General features: G+C 38.6%; 2 protein-coding genes across 2 annotated transcripts in view; one reads left to right on the top strand and one right to left on the bottom strand.

Annotated features, from left to right (window-relative positions):
• The first annotated feature begins 4,258 nt into the window (after nt 1-4,258).
• Nucleotides 4,259-15,025, top strand: tmie (transmembrane inner ear). The gene is made up of 5 exons (XM_039816213.1): nt 4,259-4,662; nt 8,907-9,024; nt 9,738-9,887; nt 10,650-10,780; nt 14,737-15,025. The coding sequence occupies exons 1-5, from the start codon at nt 4,552-4,554 to the stop codon at nt 14,971-14,973; spliced, it is 747 nt and encodes a 248-aa protein (XP_039672147.1). The 5' UTR covers nt 4,259-4,551; the 3' UTR covers nt 14,974-15,025.
• Nucleotides 15,026-16,216: 1,191 nt separating this feature from the next.
• pth1r (parathyroid hormone 1 receptor) overlaps nt 16,217-22,005 on the bottom strand; it is a 48,175-nt gene continuing 42,386 nt past the window's right edge. Inside the window, exons 9-13 of the mRNA XM_039816305.1 lie at nt 21,052-21,118; nt 20,816-20,910; nt 19,771-19,912; nt 19,388-19,429; nt 16,217-19,295 (exon numbers count right to left, since the gene is read on the bottom strand). Coding sequence (XP_039672239.1) covers nt 18,933-19,295; nt 19,388-19,429; nt 19,771-19,912; nt 20,816-20,910; nt 21,052-21,118 — 709 coding nt within the window. The 3' untranslated portion in view covers nt 16,217-18,932. The remainder of the gene's footprint in view (nt 19,296-19,387; nt 19,430-19,770; nt 19,913-20,815; nt 20,911-21,051; nt 21,119-22,005) is intronic.

Here is a 22,005-nt window from a genome sequence, read left to right as displayed (position 1 = left end):
TGGGAATAGTGGTTGAAAATGAATGCAGGCTCGAGCTACACAAACTCCCACTGTAGTCCTCCACTCCCCAGAGCATGTAAAACGTATGTAGTTTACAGTGTGAGATCTTAGCTGCTTAATCCAAAGCTTGTCTGGGTATGCGTAGCCTGGTGGGAGTGCCCTCTACATTCATACTAACATCCGAGTTATTTTCTTCACGTAGCTAAAAGGATTTTTTAGCAGAAACCCTCCTGCTTCTCCTCTCCCTCCACATCACGCTTAATTTAAAACCATGGCTGAGTTAGTGTGTTGCTTCAAATACCGCACTATTTCTTCCAGGGCCTTGTGGGAGATTGGCAGGTCCCCATTGGACTGAGCGAGAAAGTGCCACAAGACAAAAATATCAGAGTTTGGATGTGATGAAGAAAGCCTTTATGCTCAGAGTAACAAAAAACAGCTTGTGTTGAATACCTACTGGATAGAAGGTGAGGCACCCTTTAATATAGTAGAGTGAGATCTGTCATTGGAGGAAAAGATGAGATACCATAAGCTTCATGACTACATGCCCTGCAGGATTGCCCAAAAATATATATCAAATGTAGCAATGTCCGTCAGAAAGAGTGTAGATGGAGCAAATACTTGTCATGGTCCCTAACTGCATCCGATTCCAGGCAAAATGTTTAACTTAATACATTTTTGTTTGGTTGTTTTTTTAATTCTGCCATAACACAACCCCATATAAAAATGAAGTTAGTGTTCGTGAGCATGTCGAATGTTTTCCCAAACATGTAATCTAAAGCTTTTATTTTGTGGTAGTTGATAGGGAGAAGGCCAATTTTACCAGGTATTGGACTTTAAATCAAGCTTATTGCTGTCTAGTACTCATTTTACTGTGTAATTTCAGTTAAAAACCAATGTTATCATAGATTAATGTGACTACTCTTGTTGACTTCAGTCATTAAAGAGTGTCATCACTTTCAAATAAATTACACTTCACCAAACAATTTTAATATTGTTTTATGTAGCTGTATTACGCAGAAAGGTGTAGATTTATTCCAAAATGCCCAATAACCCACCAAACCAAACACAAACTTATGTAAACACAGCATACGTAAACAGCCTCACCTATTTGTCATTCCAGGTTTGAATGACTCCTTTCTCCATCCTTCTCCTCCGAGGTATTCCCTCGTTCTGGACCAATGCTTCCTGCAGACCATTGACTGCATCCAGAAACTAAAGTAAATAGTGGAGCTGTGAACGCAGAGGTTAAAGTTAGCCATCAGTATATGAGGGATCTGTGAACTTTTCTCAGGCCAGAAAACGGTTTGTGCCTCTATGAGTCCATTCATCTCCTGTTGCCTCTCATTTACATGTAATGGAAAGAAAATAAACAGTGGTGTCCTAATGTGCTCATTTACAGTAAGTAGAACAAACGTAATAAGTTGTTATCTCTGCTAAGACAGTGGTGAAGCAGTGATAAGCACTTTTTTCTTTCTTTTTTTACAAGTCGATCAAAGTCAACGAGTAAAATTGTTGCTGACATTGATGTCCAGAATAAAGTATGCAGGCATTCAATACAGTCCTCCACAATTCATAGTGATGTGTTGATGAGACAAGTTCTGTTAGCAGATCCTGATTTTGATCTGTGCCTCTTGCTCTCTTATGTCAAACTTTATGTTTGCTTTATTTTCAAACTTTGGCTTTGCTTTTAGATCACTAATAGACATAGTCAGTGAGTGATCATGTCAATACTATATGCTCCTTTGTAGTCATTTGTTTATTTCAGCAATATAGCATCACAAGATGGCAGTGTGGTTAGTCATGTACTGCATATCAACCACTTCTGATGTGTTTTTCTGACGGTCAGTGACCTGGTATTGTCCTGCAATAATGTGGTTTGAAGCCAAAATTCCAATTAAACATGCAGTATGCTTAATCTGTTCTACACCGCGATGCTGTGCTGTATCTATTCAATACAGTACATTTTAATTGCCATTATGATGACCTAGTTGTGATTAAATCAATAGACTGTTAAGAAAATGCGATGTTGTGAATGAATAAATAAATATGATAGGTACAATAATGATAGAGTAGCAATGTTCTTGTAGAAACAGTATTGTGTATTTGAATTAGACATAGAAAACAACACAGGAATATATTGTGGTGGTGACATTACTGTAGAATTGTCCAGCTGTATTTCACTCTTGGCTGTAAAATTGCTTTCCGTGTTTTGTCAGACTTGGAAATATTAAATTTTTCCAGGAAACACTCACACACCTCACCTCACATCTGATGACAGGCATATCAAAAAAAAAGAAACAGTTGCATTGTTTTAATGCAATATGCTCGTAAACTGGCATTGTTGCGTTTTTATATAACTCAAAAACTACCTCTGTCAAAGAAGAAAAAAACATGTTCATTTAGACTTACTGTATTTATTTAAAGCCACACTGTACCATATGTCTGAGTCATTGACTATATGTCATGTGTATCCATCACCAGTAGTGTGGATATCCTGAATGTTTCAGCCACCGTGATGGCAAGTCCCTTGACAAACACAGTTTCACAACCAATGCCAGTGGGAACTGCTGACTTCTGGAGAGGTGTGCATGAGCACCGCTGATCATAGAATGCTGATTTTTTTTGTTTCACCTTTATCTGATAGTTCACAGTAAGGAGAGAACGAAATAACTGGGAGAGACAAATGAGGATGACATGCCAGCTGAACCATCTCGCTGCCCCAGGAGGTTGACAAAGAAATACTCTCAAAACATTGTCATCACCAAATGTTGTTTCCTGACTCTCCTCTTTATTGCATTGTGAACTGTAACAAAAAAAATAGAAAGTCAAGCTATAGATAGGAGTAGAAGAGATTTAATGACAAAAAGTTAAAACCCAAAGCTTTGTGCAAGCATATGAGTAAACAACCTATTTTATTTTCCACCAGTCTGACTTAATCTAGCTGATGTAGCACTGGTATGGTTGGTGATTGCATCCAACACCTCTGACAAAAGCCAATCACTGGGAGCTAATACCAACTGCTGCTGACAAGGGTTCCTATTATCACCAAAAACCCTTAGGATGGGTTTCTTTATTAACCATTATCAGGAAATTCAAGTGTGCTACATACTGTATGGAAGTGTATCTGCCTTGATAAAATAATGCATAGTGCTCCAGTACCTATGGTGAAAATAAGTGAGTCATAGTCTTCTGGAGAGAAAATATTTGAAGACAAGACAATTTGTCACTGAAAGATTTACCCAGGACCAAGAAAAGACTGAGCAAATGGAACTATAATGACAACGAATCCACTCTGACTATAGCATTTTTTATTAATGTGCCTTTAAGACCGGCCCTGACACATAAGGATGGTGCTTGAATCAATGTGAAAAGCATCTCTCTGCAGGATGCTTTAGTCAGTTTGTTTTACTGTCCTTTAACTGAAATCCTTTATGTAATCTGTGAAGTCATTAATGTCTGGCTGTTATAGGTGTGATAATTGGATGTTACATTCACAATAGCAAAAGATGAGATGAGTTTGGATAACTGACCCTAAAGAACATATTTTTATCTGAACAGATATTGCCAATATCTGTTAAAATGAAAATATAACACAGTAAAAACAGATACTGGAAACATCTAGGGGTGAAAAGTAACAACGTATACGCAAGTATAGTACTTAAAACTGCTCTAATCAATACTTTTTTATTTTAAGAAATAGGCTTAATCACTTTCTTGCTGAACTGAAATGCTCCTCGGATCTCTGCAGGGTAAATCGAGACAGCTAGCTAGACTATATGTCCAATCTGAGTTTTCTGTTGCACGACTAAAACATTTTTTAACGTTCCACCAAAACAAGTTCCTTTCTGAGGCTATTTTGCAGAGGCACCGTGGTTCTGTCTGGAGCTTAGCGCTGCCCAAGTCAATTGTGACTGGTTTAAAGAAATGCCAATAAACCAGAGCACATGTTTCTCCCATCCCTGAATGTTGTGTGGACTAACCAGACCCTCCTTTACAGCGCTGCAGAGGAAGGTCTGGCGATGTTAGACTACATTCTGCCACACTGAAGGGACGAGCCTGTAAACGTTTTTACTCTCCAGATTCTGAAACAATAAACATGATGACGCTGACAGCCATTTGCTTCACTGTCCTGCGCAGGCCAACCTCATAGTTAACTGTACTGCCCATCCCCCCACACTGTGTTAACTCCCTGTCCCCAGCAGGATGAGCTGGCTGTAAACCACACCAGGTCTATTAATTAATTAATGTACACTGACTGCAGTGTTCGCTCCCAGGCAGTGTGGTGGAGCAGTTTTGAGCTGCCTGCAGTGTGTATTTTGGTGTTTCTGCAGAGTTGTGGGAGAAAGGCAAGAGATAGAGGAGCAGAGCAGCAGACAACTGTGGATGGAAGGAAGCCGTCAGCACCATAGTCACCATTAATCACCCAGGGCCATTGTGGTCCTGTCCTCTATACGGCGCCAGTGCAGGCAGGCAGGCAGACAGAGAGAAAGAAGAATAGAGGAAGAGGGAGAGAGGGGGCAGGGTGGCTTCAGGGAGAAAGAGGGGGAGAGAATGGTTGGGGATCAGCCTGTATGTCCACCTCAGCACCTACTGCAGGGCTGGGGAGCAGTGTTGCTGTCTCAGTGCTTGTCCTCCGTGTTCTCCCAGGTTCCGGATCCTGAGGTAAGAGCTTGATACACCAGCATGTCCTCCACAGGTTCCTCTCAGAAATATCCTCAGGGTTTCTCTGTGACGGGTGCAGGTGTTCTGCCATTTAAAAGGTAGCTTTATGTGATTCACACTCGTTGATTGGGCGCCATAGTTGTTGCTTGTGCTACGTGATGAGGAATGAGGGAATAGATGTAGAAACCTGATACATTATATGGTCTTACATAAATAGCTAAGCCACACATGTTTGTATTGGTGCAAACAGCATGATGAATATGACAATTGTTTTGTGCCTTTGCAGAGAATATGCAGCCTGTGATGAGCCAATGATCTGACTACAAAAAACAGCTGAAATCCATTATGTTTTAAAACTATTCTGCTTCTGAAAAAATGGCAATTTACCTACTTTCTAAACAGTACACTGTGTAGAAACATGACTGAATGGACAGAATACCATACATTCAGTTGGTAGCTGAAGATGCTTAATGAATAAATATAATGCATATCCTGTTTATACTGAAGGCTAGCTCAATAGCATCAGCATCTGCAGGTGTCAGACAATGAAGGCTTGAATGATATCAGTTTTACTTTCATGTGCATGTGGTGCAATTTTAAAACTTTGTTCAGGATATATAATCTAAATACTATAGGCATGACAGACAATTGCATATATCCTCTGTACAGGATATCCTTTATTTAAGTCACTCAATTGTAATTGGTCCTTTAATACATGAGGCATAACTAAACCTGTATTCCAAAGCTGATTTTCCTTTTATTAGATGTTTAAATCAGAATTCAGAATCTGAATATTGTATTACCAAGCAAATTTACACTTCCAAGGAATTTGCCTTGGTGTATATGGTGCATACAGTAAACAATAAACATATTAAAAAGTAAATACACATTAAAGCAAAGAACTGCTACAGTCAAGAACATAAATACAAAATAGATATACAGTATTACAATAAAAAGTACAAAATAAAAAAATAATATAATATATAATAAAGAAATACACTATAACAAATATGTGCAATATAACTACTACAAAGGGAAAGAAAGAGTATGTAGTATTTATAATATGTGCAGTGGTTAGGGATATTAGTCAAGAATGTGTGTTAATGATGTAATGTGTAGTGCTGGAGGTGGGTGGTTTAGAGTCCGTCAGAGTCTGTCACCGGGGGTCCCAGGTCTAATTGATGAGGCCCACTGCAGTCGGGAAGAAGCTTTTCTTGTGGCGTGGGCTTTTGGTCCTGATTGGCTGCAGCCTCCTGCCAGAGGGGATTGATTCAAAAAGTTTGTTTCCGGGGTGGGAGGGTCGGCCACAATCTTTCCTACCCGCCTCGGGTCCTGGAGGCGTACAGGTCCTGGAGGCATACAGGTCCCCCAGGTCCTGGAGGTGTACAGCTGATGTTTAGCTCCCACTTGAGGTCCTGGGAGATTATTTAGCCCAGGAAATGGAACGACTCCATAGTGTTGACTGGGGAGTCACCCAGGGTGATGGGGGCAGCTGGGTCTGCGTTCTTCAGAAAGACCACAACCATGTCCACTGTCAAATTTGTCTGACTGCACCAGGTCACCAGGTGGTCAATCTCCCACCTGTTGTCTGACTCATCTCCACCAGAGATGAGTCCAATGAGGGTGGTGTCGTCCGCAAACTTCAGGAGTTTGAGGGACTGATAAGAGGTTCCGGGAACCTCTTATCGTTGATTGAGTGGGGTGCTTTAGGTTTGTAACTGGTTGATCTGTCTGAGGCCACACGAGACAGAGGCAGAGTCATTAGCCGAGAACTGTTATTGGAGTTTCTCAGAGTATAGTCTGTAAGCATATATCACTGCCTTGCTAAACCTGTACTTTGCCTCTTTAAACCTATCCCTGTGCCCACTCCTAAACGCCTCTGTTAATGGTAATCCTCCATTCCATTATGCTAATCTTTCTTGAATAGTCCCTAAAGGATCTTCTTAGAAAAACAAAACAAGAAACTTACTCGAGGAAGAATACCCAAATATGCCACTGAATATCTGATGATCAAACTAACCAACCAACCATCCAATAAACAATAATATGTCATAAATCTGGGTATATAATGAGGTAATTTGAGGTCAGTAATCTTCTGAGTTTGTGTTGTTTGTTCCACCAAACAACTTGAGGTTTATAGCCACTAATCCTGCCCCATGAAATGCCCCCAGAGGAAAGGACTAAAGCATTATATAATCACTCTTGAAGCAAAACTTGTTATTATTTAAGAGCCGTGCTAAATATCCCCATCAAGGCTAATCCTTCTGTGGGAGTTGCACAAACACGAGTGTAAACTTATTGAGACTATTTCTTTCTTTTCAGCTTCTTTGTTAAGGTTTACAGTACCTCTCGTGTCCTCAAACAGTATAGAGCATTATAGAGGTATTGTTTTGGCTTTATAGTTCAACTAATAATAATTTAATTTTTAAATCTAAATTAGATTACATTCTAATCTAACAAACCTATATTCAGAATCTGCAAATATGTGATAATATTGTAAAACATTTTGGTTAATAATAATCTGACAATTGTTACTTGTCATGTGTTTTAGTAGTATTAGAAGTATTTTATTTAATTTCTACCAAAACAAAATAATTCCCTTTCATTTCCTAGAGCCACCTTGGTTTATTCTTAGAACATTTTTCAATTTCACCACATAATGGTGTTATCAGTAAAGGCAGCAAATGTAATAACTGTCCATTTTCTGATCCATGGCTTGTTGGTTTATTATCTTAAAGTATAGAGTTTCCAAAACAACCTTGTATCATCCAATCAAGTGATACAGTAGACAGGGAGAAATCCTCACACTGATTCTATCAGGGAATTGATGCTCTGCTGGCACCGGCAGTAAGTAGTGATCGAAGCCATCGATCTAACATAAACACACTCACGCAGTTTTTATACTTATTGCTCCCCAATTTTCAGCTCTGGAGAAAGGCATTTTGAAATGCAAGAAAATGTTTTTTTGGACATTATTGACTGAAAGCTACAGTGCGTACTGTAGTTTCTGTCGCCCCCCTGGAGGAATTCTAAATAATGCAACAACACTGTCGGCACATCCACATGATGCAGGCCTGCGGTGATGGCGCACCTCCCCTACCCCTCCTCCATGCAGTTGCTAGTAGCGTTTATCCCGTCAAATCAAGGAGGACACGTAGGATTAAAAACAAACAGGATGGACTCTTTATAGAGGTTATTATCAAGCAATTGTTATGTCCTCTTCGTCTCCAAGGCTGAACGCTGCTGTTGTCCTTTCTCAGCGGTGACGTAAAAAGCATCACTCAAGCTTCTGCGTGCGAATGTTGCTGGACTACACCATTTAGTAAACATAGCCATACTGAGGAATGCAGAGAGAGTTTTGTGGAGCTAATAGGTTTAACTATCAACTCGTTTGGCAATGGCTTGAATGTAACGGACATTAATTAACATAAAATAATCGCGCACTATAGCTTTAACTTTGTGCAGCAGAGCGTTAAGACATGTGAGTCCAATGGAAAATTAGAAAAATGCATGAAAAGTCTGCAATGAAAAGATATCAGCCTACTCTGGCTGCCTGGTCTCATGCCGATCATGTTTGCAGACCTCAGCACTTGTTTGTGTCAAGTAAGAGGAGATTGAGGTGGAGACAGAGCCACAAAAACCCACAGGTTATGTGGGTTTTGTTGTGTTCTTGGCTGCAGAAATGCTAGACCTTTTCACCTGTAGTTTTGTAATTTTTTTTTTTTTTGGGAAAAAAAAAAAAAATAAAAATTTTTTTTTTATAATATATTAATTTTTTAAAAAAAAAAAAAACCTAACAAAATTTTAATTAAAATGTTGGGTTTTTTTGTTTGGGTAGATTGCACTGAAAGAAGACTATTATTGGTCATGTGAAACTTAACTGGTGATAATGTCATTAAGGTCACTGGGGAAACGGTACTCTTTAGAGGACTTCAAACCCTTCTTCTATATCTACATTTGTTTAATGTATGACTGTGTATATGTGTCTGTAATTAGTTTCAATCAGAGTGGATTATTACTTCATTTCTATTTGAAGTCAGAAAGAAAGAAAAGTGACTGAAAAATCTTACACCGCTATACTTTACTGACACACTACATTGCCCAAAGATGATGAAAAGAGGATGTGAAGCTTGGGTTACTCTAAGAGCTTGTTTACTCCTTGAGGTTTGCTCTGAACTGTTTGTGAAGGGTTATTTTTGGTGTGCAGATACTCAAAAAATCTACGTCTCTTTTTCTTCCCACAGCTCTTGCCCACAGATCCCCCAAAGAAGCCGGACCCCATCACCTCAGAGTCAGTTGTTTTCTGGGGGCTGCGGTTATGGCAGGTCATCGCCATCTTTTCTGTGTTTATTTTAGCAATTGGTCAGTATAGCTAATGAAATCACTTTGTTGATACCTCCACAAAACACTCTTCAAATACTGTGCAAGCTTGAGAAATAACTGCATGCAATTATTATTATATTATAATTATGCGTCCACAGTGTGATTATCAAGCACAGTGTGATTAATAAAGATGACTCTGATATTGTGTCAGGAAAGGCGGGGATCACTTCTGTGTTTCCAGGCCAACATGCTCAATGGCACTTGTGACACAATGAGGCTTATTAGGTATAATATTGACCATGTTCACTATCTTAGATTAGCATGTAAGCATGCTAACATTTGCTTATCAGCAGTAAACAGAAAGTACACCTGAGAATAATGGGAAGGGAATGCCGTTAGTTTTGCAGGACTCAGAATTGGACAAACTAATAATTATAATAAATGATGATGGTGCTGGATGAAAAGTCCAATTATTAGTTATTGAAATTTACCTTGAGGGGGATATGAATGTCTGTATCAATTGTCATGGCAATCCACTCAACAATTGTTGACACATTTCACTCAAAAACACAAATGTAAACTTCATTGTGGCGCTAGATGACAAAGGATCAAGGGATCACCAAAATCATTAAGATTCATCATCTAGGTAAAATGAATGTCTGTATAAAACTTGACTTTAAGTAATTATTATAACCCTGTCCCCCCCCTGTCCCCCCCAAACACCCTCCCCTGTCCCCCCCTCCCTCCCTCAGTTATCGCTCTATGTTGTATATTCAAATGTAGAATCCCGAGAACCAAGAAGGAAATAGAGGCACGGCACATGCAAAGACAGGCCGCCAAGAAATACGCCAACACATTAGAAACAGTGCCACCTCTGAATGAGCTGACTGAGGTCCCAGGCTGTAAGTACCTCTCTTTAATATCTTACCAATATTAATGTGACTCTATTAAATTGGTAATATTAACAAGCTGAGATACACAAGCTCAAGTAAAAGCTGTCTCATATCTGTTTCATTAATAAACAGATATTATATTATAACCTAAAATCCATCTCTCTGTGTCTTATCTCACACCACCTCTCATAAGTAAACAAGCCACGACACTATCACGGAGCCGTTTGCTTGTTTTCTTTTGTGCCACCATTTGTATTAATACTTTGAAGCTGCACACAGCAACTTCAAATGCTGGTGGCTGACAGAAAATGGGAGATAAATGTTTGAAAAGTGTTTCATACATAAAAGTTCTGTGACATCAATAAATACACAGAGTGCATTGCACCCCATCGGAAAAATCTGTGATTGCACAAAAGCACACCCTAGAGATCTGAAAAAGCAGAAGAAATAACTCTGTGGGGAGAGCTTCACTATGGATTAGGGTATATATACTGTATATGGGCAGAGAAGTGTATTTAATACCAGAATTAAATGTTTTCAAATCGACAGGGTCTTACAAGACTCTTCGCTGTTTATTATTAAGGCTACGAGGTCTGCTGTCTTTACATTAAATCTCTCCTAGGAAAGCTTTACTTTCTTACATTTTTACTGTCTCTTCTTTTCACCTCACAAAACTTGCTGCACTTCAATTCATCTTCTCTGTTGTATGCTTTGTTATACAAAAAATCCTCTTCCCCTCTCTTTTTCTCTTCCTCAATGCTTTTCTTCCAGCTGCCCCAGATGCTTCTGCAGTGCAGACAGTCTCCGAGCATGTCCACACTCAAAGTGCTAACAACAGACAGCCTTCAGTAGTTAGGGTCAGCGAGGAGCAACCCAGCTCCCTCACCTTGCCAGAGACGGGCTGATTTTCACCCTTCCGTTTCTTCTGCTCTCAACGTCTTTCAGACTCTCCTCTTGCCTATGTGACTTTGAAATACACAGTGCATATACACTGGTAGCCACGCTAAAAGTCCTCTTCATTCAACACCCATCAAGCTGGTCTTCCTTAATGCTATTGATAAAAGAGAACTTCAAGAAAATACAAATGCATCTCTCATTTAACTGCTTACCACATCACCTTTGAAAGGTAAAGCCAGAAAATAGATTACACTAATCCAATGTTGCTTTGTGGTGAAGTTATAGTGTAGCAGTAAATGTGCAGTAGAAAATAAGACTTTTACTGTTGCCACGATATACAGATTGTAATGCTTTTGCAAATTTGATTACCTTAAGGCAGCTAGACTTTTTGCAGTTTATACTATTTGTATTTTTTCAGGTTCTCTTTCTTTTCTTTAGATGTTTTTTAATAGATTCAATTTTGTTTCATGCATATTTGCATGAGAATGTCAAGAGCCTTTGACTTTGATAAATTTGAGTAAATTATGAAACATAAAATTGCTATTTCTGTAAGCTGTGAAAAAGGTAATGCATGCAGCATGCTGTTTGTGCTCTGTTTGTCTGTTCCCCTGCCTGTTTGCTCTCCTAAGGTTAGCTCTGGATAACGCAAATCGTTCACACTATCTCCCAGTAGTGTTCATTAAATATGATCATTGATGTCAACAATACTGTAATTAAATGTTCTGGTCTTTACACCTCCACTCTCTCAGGAATTTGGTGTGTTGCCTTGTGTGTTTATCTAAGCCATCTTAGCTGCTTAGCCGTGGCTTTCGCAGGTTAAGAAATGTGACAAATAGGGACTGACATCTGTCTTGTCCTGTTCCTCGCTATGATATATTATGCATTCATGTGCACAAATACATTCATTGGTTCTTGTTTAATTATCTATGGAAGAGAAAGCATTGAGCTGTCAATATGTTTTTCTTGAAAACTGTGTCAAATAAGATCTGCGTTAGAAGGGGGAAAGAAATCACATGATAAACCTACTGTCGCTAGTGTAGTCTAGAGAGTTGATCTAATATGCAGATCCTCTATAACAACTATATAACTAATCAACCGTGTTGCTCTAGGAGAGGGGCTGAATGGGAGGTATGCTGACTGCAGCCATGAGATATAATATTTATAAGATGCCATCAACCATGAACTCCAAACTAACCATACTTTAATGTTTGCTTCTGAATTAACTAAAGAGGAGGGCTTGCAAATTGCTGCTTTTCCCCAGTGGTTATGTCATGCTTAGGGTACACTGAAAAGAATTATGCAATAATATCTGACAAACCAACTGACCACACACAGAGAATATAGAGTGAATGTAAAGTAGTACACATTTTAATATAAAATGAAATTCATAATCAAAACTTTTGCAATCTTTCGAGGGCTTGATAATGCAAAGCAACAGTACACACCAAATATAGCTTAGATGAGGATCAAGAAATGCCCCCCCTTATCTTTGGAATGTGTGCATGAATACATTTTAAAGATTATTTTTTGGGGCTTTTCCACCTTTATTTGATAGGACAGCTAGGTGTGAAAGGGGGAAGACTTGCAGGAAATTGTCACAGGTCAGATTCGAACCCTGGACTTCTGCGTCGAGGCATAAACCTCTCAGTATATGTGCGCCTGCTCTACCCACTGATCCAACCCGGCCACGCATTAATGCTTTTTTTCACAGTAGCTTGTAAAAACTGTGAACATGTTTGCAAAAAATATTCTCTTTCTTTGCACCATTAAGATGTCTGACATTATTTATTAAGAATTTATCTTCGCCTCCGTTTGCACATTTTTACTGAGCTGCATCTAAGACAAAGTTGAAGAAACAAAAGCTTTCCAGGTTCATAGCCAATATATGTTGCAACACACTGAGAAGAAAGGAAAGGAAGGAACAAAGTCTCTATCTATCACCCCCCCCCCCCACTCTCTCTCTCTCTCTCTCTCCATCTCCCTCACAAACACTCACACCAACACAGTGACTGAACAGACAGAGCTGTGAATCAATCCCTTTTTTTGCCACCTTGATTTGGCCATCAACTCTCACCAGACCAGTGCAAAGTGTCAACAAACAGTTGCAGCTGTTGTTGTAAAGAACTCACACACATTTCTCACACTTCTGTCCACTAGAGCTCTGAATGCGCAGCGAGGAAAAGGTCATTTGAGCATGGCGACTTGGTCTGGTTACAAGTCCCGCTTTGTTCCTTGAGAGGAAAAACTCATTTTAATAAGCATTATCTGTGATATCAGTAAGACATCACATCTGAGATTACATTTACAATTGTGTCAGTCTGACTGAAGTGGGATTTCTTTGAAATGTCACCATGTCAAAAAGCCCTATGCCCTCAAGTTTTATTAAACATTCTACCAGCTGTATCTGAGCTGAATTTGACATTTAGTGGTGGTGTGAGGGTCAAGGCCTTTGGTAGAGGGCAATGTTAACCTTTAATTATTCCACCACCATGCACAGTATGTAAATAACAGGACTCATGGCAACAGCACTCCAAGTTTGACCAAACTGGAAAAATGTGGAGCATGTTTGGGTTTCAAATACTGACATTTAATTACAGCATTTCATTTAGCCATCACTAACCCAGGCTTTAATCTCTAATCAAAGTTTTGTCTAAATCAGGTATATATAAAGAAACAACACAAAGGAGCTGATGAGTGGAAGAGAAATGCATGAGGGTAAGAGTGGAAGACAGTTTTAAGTCAGCACACAAAGAAATCTATTCACAAACATTCTGATGGTTGGTTGATTATTTTAAGTCAGCTGGATTCATCCAAAATAGTAAAACACCGGACCGAAATAATTTCAGGTCTACTCTGACCCCCTCCGGCAACTTGACATTTGGTGTGGGTTTTTTGAGTTTTCGTTTTTTTCTCGGTTTCGTTTGTGTATCCAGTGTCTCTGTAGCATTTGCAGAGCACCAGGAAAATGTTTGCTTAGCTCCTAGAAAAAAACAATGAAGCTCCGTTTGGCCCCAACTGGAGTCTGACCTTTGAGCAATTTTCACAGTTTTTAAACAAAAGTTGCTGAAAGAGTAAATGCTCACCAATGTTCCAGAAATCAACTGAAAATGCTTTTTGAGTTTTCATTTTTATGCAAACTGAAGGTAGCATTACCTTTGATTTTAGTCTCAAAGATTACTTTTCGTTTTAATATTTAAAAACAACAACGTTTCACATGTTTCCGTTAGTTGTCTGCATGTCTGCCATAATCCCCTTAAAACAGCAACTTTCATTTTTTACACTTCGGCTTTAATACAAATCAAACAATCAAGATATAACATTTAATGCAAAGTTAATAAGCTTGAGAGGTGTCGGTAGACAGATTTTTGTTACATTTGGACAGAGCGGAGTTATCTGTTTCCTCCTTTTCTAGTCTAGCTTCATATTTACTAGACATGGGAACTATCTTCTCATGATACTCTCAGCAAGAAAGCGAGTAAACATATTTCTGAAAATGTATTGTAAGTATTATTTTAATTGTATTTGCTGCTTAAGTGAACCTTCCAACCTCAATCTTCTAATTTTAAGAAGATATTCATCCTCACTACCTCTGTTAGCAGTGCACATCCTCAGGGTGTCACCTCCTGAATAATAAAGAGAAAAAACTTAAACCCACACAAAGCTCACTGTAAACTTTTGTTCTCCAAGTCTCACCCAGAAAGCATATCAAACAATCTCATTAAAAAAATAAATAGACCATGCTTATTAAATAGAAACAGATGTGCCTTCATTACATGCAACCTACTCAAAAAAATAAAATTATAATTTATTTTAATAAAAAAAAAGAAAAAAGGGGGAAGAAAAGGGGGAGAAGAAAAAAAAAAAACTATTATTTTTATTATTTTTATAATGTAAAAAAAAAAAAAAAAAAAAAAAAAAAAGAAAAAACAAGCGGGGGAAAAGGGAGGGGGAAAAAAGAAAGAAGAAGACCAAGGAGGGCAAGAAAGAGGGCAAGGATGCCAAAGAAGGAAAAGGAGATGAAAAGAATACGTCAACAAAGAAGGGTGAAAAAGGTGAAAAGGGAACATCCAAGAAAGATGCTGGTGACGGGAAAGGAAAGAAATCTGGAGAGAAAGGAGAGAAAGTGGAAAAAGGAGGCAAAGGAGGCAATGGAGGCAAAGGAGGGGTTAAAGGGGGAGCCAAGAAAGCTCAGAAGTGAACTCTGCCTTCCATGGACAAACACTGAAAAATATAATTTCATATTTTTCACTGCAAGCAACATTTTTTTTCTAAAATGAATTTGTAAATTATATTTGAAATAAACAAAAGGTTTATATATAAGAGCATGCATTTGTCTACTTCAGAATCATAACAGTTGCAAGAAAATCAGATTACAGTAAAATTACAGATTTATTGTCTTATTCACAATTCACTGATGAACACTAGAGACCAAAAACATATTCTATTTTATTCCAAGTTTACACTGATATCTACAACGTCCCTAAATCACTATAGAGTGACGAGAAGGCGAACACGGCCCACATACTGTATCTAAAGCATGAAGAGGCACGAGATAAATAAAAGACAACCACACACATTGTATACTTCCATGAGAGGTATTTCAAAACAATGAATTACAACATTAGCTCTATGATTATTGGCCTTTTGTACACTTGATTCCAAAACACAATCATTTTACATTACAATCAGAACAAAATACTGTATTATAGGGTAGTAAAGTGCTCAAATATAATTTTCCATGTATTAAAAAAAAGGAAAGATTTTCATGTTCTGTTACCAGCCACCTTTTTAATAAAAAAAACAAAACTGTCTTACACAAAAGTAACATAATGTTTACCTGCCCAGTGACAATTAGTGGAAAGTCAACTGCATTTTTTTTTTAAAAACTTTGTACAACTGTACTCGTGAATGGGGTACAAATTCAGACTAAAGAAATTCAACAGCTCAAAGAAGCCAGCTAAATATGACATAAATGTTTAAAGACATAACGATACTGTACTATCAAGTGACAAAGGTTTCCCTCCACCTCTGGCTTTTCTTCCCATCACTGTGGCCTCCAGCCACCTGTCATTAGTGTCATAGCAAAATACACTTAGCCTCATGTCACAATAATGACCGATCCCCATGGAAATGTTAAAGTGGGGATCAATTTGAGTCACCGAAAAGCCCAAAATGCATTTCTTAGAATTCCTCAGCTAATTAGTCCATATTGTTCTATATTTTTCTTATTGCCAAGAAATGCCATGGAAATACCCAAACCATCAATGTGTTGGTCCATCTCCCTGTACTTCCCTATGGCGTCTTTTTCTCTTATTCGAAAACTCATTTTTTTCCAAATCTTAAAAAACTGATTTGAATATGTTATTAATTTTTTAAAGCCTAAATATTTTCAATAAACACCAGAGCACTGTCGCATTTAGCAAACGTCACTCAAACTATTGGGGTCTATTTGCAGCTGCTGTTTATTACACATTTGGTGTGTGAGTGAGTATTTACGCACCCAGGACTCAGGTGTTTGTGAGATTGACTCAAAATAAACTACAATGCCCACTTCTTATTGTATTAGACTGTATTTTAATAGTTTTTTGGGCCACAATATGCATTGTAGGCATATGGCACATAAGTCAGTTTATTGTTTGTGTTGGTATTTGGGATCACGGGATTTGCTGACAATAAGATATAAATATAGGACATTACCAGACGTATCCTTTAAACATCTGCTAAATGGAAAAGCAGTGGAGAGTTTGTAAAGTTGTCTACATGTATTTAAACATAGAAATTAATGTTAGTTCTATCTACTCTTTTAGAAGCAGAATAAATTTGCTGGACTTGTAGGCAGTACAAACTGGAACAGACCAGGCTTTAACCTTTCAAAACTGAGTCAAAGCATACACCTCAATGGATCTAACATCAGGTGGAGAAAAACTGGCGATCAGCGTATTGGGAGCATAATTCAGTCAGTGTGAAGTCACCAGTGGAGCACAACAGCAGATGGAATAAGAGAGCAAATGAATGGGGGGTAACACTGCCTCCAACCGCAAATATTAGCTATGGTCACATATTGAAATTAATGTGAGGTAAAACTCCATTTAGCTGAATCGGATCTAAATCACAATTCTATCAGACATATTAGTCCAAACCAAATAGCAACTCGTTTAGCACTTCAGACAAAAAATCCATGTAGAGCAACAAAACTGCCTTTGATATTAATGGTCTTGGTCCATTGTTACTAAGCTACTGAGTGTTGTGAATAGTTTTCTCATTTGCCTCACTGCTGTTTTCATGAAATTGAGTATTTCTAAAGAAACTTTGATCTATGTGGGTGCACTATTTCAACACTTTTATCTTGACATTTTCCTACACTAACTACACCAGTAGCAAATACTTTTTGGTTTGGTAAGAGAGGGTGATTTTACTGCAACTTTTATGAATTTTTGGTCACTGTAAAGATGGTGGATGAAAACAGAAAGAAATGCTGCAAAATAATCTTTTCTATGGCAGGGTATTAAGCCTTTTCTCTTTGGTATAACAGATAGTATTTTAAACTCTGTAACTTTTAATTTACCACACTTAACCTGCAACATTAAAAGTTACAGAGTTTAAAATATCTTGTGGAATGCTTCATTAAATACTAGTTTGAATGCCCTCCGTCACCTGTACATATATTCACCAGTTTTGTTTTGGACTATATACATAACCAAATATTGCAAACATTCCGTAAACAATTACATGAAAAAACAACAACATTGAAACAGCATTATAACATATTCGTACACATGAACACTATTAGCTCACAATTAGAATGTATTTCTGATCTTTGTAAACATTGTGACTTGTATATACACATCAAAAAGCAGCATAACACTGGACCATCTGAAAGAATTACTGCGTGTTGTTCATGTCTGGCTTTTCCTTCATATCTACCACAAATGTCACTCTTGGAATTCCAATGGAATATGAGATTTTCTTGGAATCCTCATTTAATTAACATTCCACTGGAATACATGACCATTTCCTGCACCCTGTGTTTTTAACTGGGTTCTCGTACTTTGAAAACTTGACTGTGGGAACATATGATACCGGTTTTGTCAGATTTCCATACATTTCTTCTTAAGCTCAACTAATGTTGAACCCAAAGAAAGAGACGGTCTCCAAAAGATATTCTTACTTTGGCATTGTGTGTGTGTGTGTGTGCGTGCGTGCGTGCGTGCGTGCGTGTGTGCGTGCGTGTGTGTGTGAGAGAGAGAGAGAGAGAGAGAGAGAGAGAGAGAAAATCTGAATATAAACATTCATTTGAACTCGTTGAAATCTGTTGTAATTAGGGAGATGAATACAATTTTTTTTCTAAAGCAGAAACTGTACAACATTTTGAAAAAAGAATATTTAACACAGACTTATATTACATACCAACACCCTCAGAGAAATGCTGACCATGCTAAAACACCACTTTAAAAGTATAAAAAAAATGGTGTGCAACAAATGAGGACTTCAATTACCTGAGTACCTTCCCTTTTACACTAAAGTGGATTTAAGTCAATGCATAACAAATGAGATGCCATGCCAGAAAGCATGAACAGATGCCCTAAAATAGTAGCATTCATTTCTTTTTTTAAGATGAGCCTACAATTACTACTTCTACTCACGCTGACTTAATCCAAATACTTGCTGATTGAATTGCCCACACGTGTCACTAAGTGCACTCAGAATCCACCTGGCTTTACATAGGTGATAATTAAGGCTGTTCCTGGCAACTACTGTACCTAACTAACCCCATGATTTATGCACAAAAGCGGCGCACAAAAAAAAAAGAAAACAGAAAACAGAAAACAAGATAACAGTTATGGCAGTGGAAAAGAAATAAGAAACGGCAGTCTGTTTTTATCCTTTTACACATTCACTGTGGCAGGTGGTTGGTGAAAGAGAGTGTTTTGCCACTCCAATGAGGGTCATCATCTGTCAAATAAAGGTGGCCCAGCTCACAAAAGTGATACACCCTTTTGCCGTGAGCCTCATCTGTCGGCAATGTTCTGGCTTGATTCACAGGAGAAAAAACTGGCAGTGTTAATGCATGCAGCCATTCCCTTCAGACCGCCCTGAGACTGTTTCATGATTGGTTTTGTTTTTCAGTTTTCATCCCTAAACACAGCGGCCTGGAGGTCACATGACTGTCTCCCTCTCCTCCTCCATCACAGGTGAGGGTTTCTCCTTCTCGCAGGGCCGTGTATGAGCCGAATGGTCCTCATCAGGAATGTGAAGCTCCTGTCCCGAGGAGGGTATAGAGTTCTCAGAGACAGAGCCATTCTTCACGTACCCGGGGAGGTTCCTGTGCCCGTTCACAGGCACTGGTCCCAGCCTTGTGGTGAGGTGGAGGGCCAGCGGCCCTCTGGCAGTGACATTGGTAACACTGGTGTTTGATACCATAGGCCCATAGCTGTAAGTGTTGCTGCCGCTCCGAGCTTTTCTTTTGAAGTCCAGGGCCAGAGTCCTCCTGCTCCAGGACTTTTTGATCTCAGCTTGCACCTTGGAGATGAAGAAGTCATTTAGCCATGTAAGAGCTTAAATACCATGCAGGAGTTTGTGGTGTAAAATGAAAAAAAAAACTGAGTTCTTACCTCCCCATTGCAAAAGCAGTATATAATTGCAACTAAGAATCCCTGGAAAAGAGTAGAGAATGATTTCATGAATTTCCAGACCAGCTGTCTTATGTGTGCACCTAATATGAACTTTTGGCTGCACAATTTGATATTTAGTATTTTAAATCATTAGCCAGCCCTCCCTTCCTCTTTATCTTAATTAAGATCTAACCACAACCAAATACCCCGACATTAAGCAACTACTGGACGTTATGTAATTGATCTCTCTCAGACACAATCACCTTCAAGACTTCATTGATGAAGAAAGGTCATCAGATTTGTTCAACTTACATACATTAATATTTATTGGGACCTTTAGAGCTTAATTAGCATTTCTGACATTTGTACCACAACAGCTTTACCTGGAAAGAGTTGAAAAGCATCTCATAGTGCATCTGTATCAGCCACGGAACTCCAGACACCTCTGTATACGGCATGGCATGGAATATGATGTAGTGAACACCAAAGAGTGGCATCAGCACCAACGTGGACTTCAACAGTTTTCTGTAACAGCAACCAAACAGTAATATCAAAATACTAGTTTCCTAAACCGTCTTCACATTATAGAGCTAAAAGAGTGACTGAAAACAATCATTTTTAGTCGTTCAAAAGAAGGTTTAAGTAAAAAATGTAAAACATGGTCTGTTTCCAGATTCTTAAATGTGTTTTTCAAATCATTCGAAAGTGAATATCTTAGAGTTTCAGTCTGTTAGTCGGACGGAACAAGCAATTTGAAGAAGTAATCTTGGAAATGGTGATGAGCATTTTTCACAATCTTTTCAAAATGTTATAGACTAAACAATCTATTAAATCTATAGTGTGTAGTTTCTGTCGCCCCCATGAGGAATTCTAAGTAATGACAACAAAACTGTTGGCATGTCCACATGATACAAGCCTTCCATGATCGCGTACCAGCTCCACCTCCCCTCCACGCAGTTGCTAGTAGCCAAGGAGGACACATGGCGGATTAAAAAAACATTCTCTTCAGAAGAGGAAATTATCTTCACTTGATTTTCTGTGTGCAAAAGTTGCCGGACGACAGCAGGTTCTGAACATAGCCATACTGAGAAATACAGAGAGAGTTTTGTGGAGCGGATAGTCTTAATTAGCTTTGTATCAACTCATTTGGCAATGGCTTAAATGTAACGGACGTTCATTAATGTACTAAAGCTTTAAATGAAAAATATCTGAGTGATTAATTGGTAATGATGTGGTTCATTTCTGAATCTGCTTCATGATGCAAATGCAATTGCATCATGTAGAGTGAATACAGTACATTCATGGTTTTTATCACACTGGCAGTGAAAAATACCTCTGATGAATAGATCAAGAGGAGCAGATGGTCTTGTGAGGTTCAGAAATGAATTATATAAATAAGAATTTTGCTAAATTCTAGTAACTCAGTACCTGTACTGTTGTCTTGTGTCACACCTTCCAGCATTTGTTTCTCGTAGTTTAGTTGCCAAGACTCTGATGATGTTCAGAAATAACATAAAATTAACCTGAAGATAAAATAGAAACATGGAATCAGGAAGTGTAATTGCAAACATAATAAACTGTAATCCAAAAACTGTAATGCCACAGGTGCAGTGAAACACTCCTACTCAGCAGGGGAAAAGTGAAAGCAGCGAGCATGTACTCACCACTATAGCTGCCAGGATAGGCACTTGATATATCCATTTCAAATTGCCTGCGCTTAAGTCCCAACACCTGCAAAAGATAAACAACAACGTAACAGGGATCAGCAGGGGATAAGTAGGGATCAAGCTGCAAGGTGTGATGATCCAGGATCCCTCGGATGTCTCTAATGATCCCTGCCACCATTTCACAAAATCAAAGGATTTAGATAGAGATTTAGACAAGACATTTCCTCAATCATCACCTCTCTCTCATATTGTTCTAGACACAAGCAACGAAACCAGTGAGGTATGAATTCAAGTTATTTCCAACCTACTGAATTGATTAATTACTCCTTGGCTTCACACCTTCTCAGTTCTGCAAATACTTTTTACTGTTTAGTTTGAGCCAAGGCATTGAAATGTCAAAATCTTTGCCTTTTTTTTTGTTGGTATCAAAACAGTTCACTCGGCTTAAACTGTCACGTTTCATTAACTAGGGCTGTAGCTACCAATTAGGATACTGAGGTTATCTTCTCTGTTTTTTCTCTCTCCATATTTAAGTGGCCATTAGGGGCAAAATTCATAGATCTGTGTACAAAAAGCATTGATAGTGGGTCAGTATTAACCAGTGTGGCATCTACTGTAGATATATGTTTGGCAAAATGCCTACCATTACGTCTTACTGCTGAATGCACTGTACATGCCCGAGCTGTAGTTACTATCATTCTTGGAAGTGAAAAATGTGGTTTAGTTTCACTGGACAGCTGCTGGATACCAGCTTAGCCATAAGCTCTCAGCTCCAGAGTCCTCAATGTTTGATTGTGACTACAAATAGGGCCAGTAAGAGGGAGTTGAGGGCCCGCCTATTGGTTAGAGGCAGTTTTCTCAGAAGGTGAATCCACATTAATTCTTCTTGACTTTCATACCTGTCCTCAAGCCATTTACTACAGAAGTTCATGGCATATTTGGTTCCGATAT

The sequence above is a fragment of the Perca fluviatilis genome, chromosome 11, assembly GCF_010015445.1.
Source record: "Perca fluviatilis chromosome 11, GENO_Pfluv_1.0, whole genome shotgun sequence".
Classification (NCBI taxonomy): domain Eukaryota; kingdom Metazoa; phylum Chordata; class Actinopteri; order Perciformes; family Percidae; genus Perca; species Perca fluviatilis.
The sequence above is the reverse complement of the archived record's forward strand: the minus strand, read 5'-3'. Positions and strand labels throughout refer to the sequence as shown.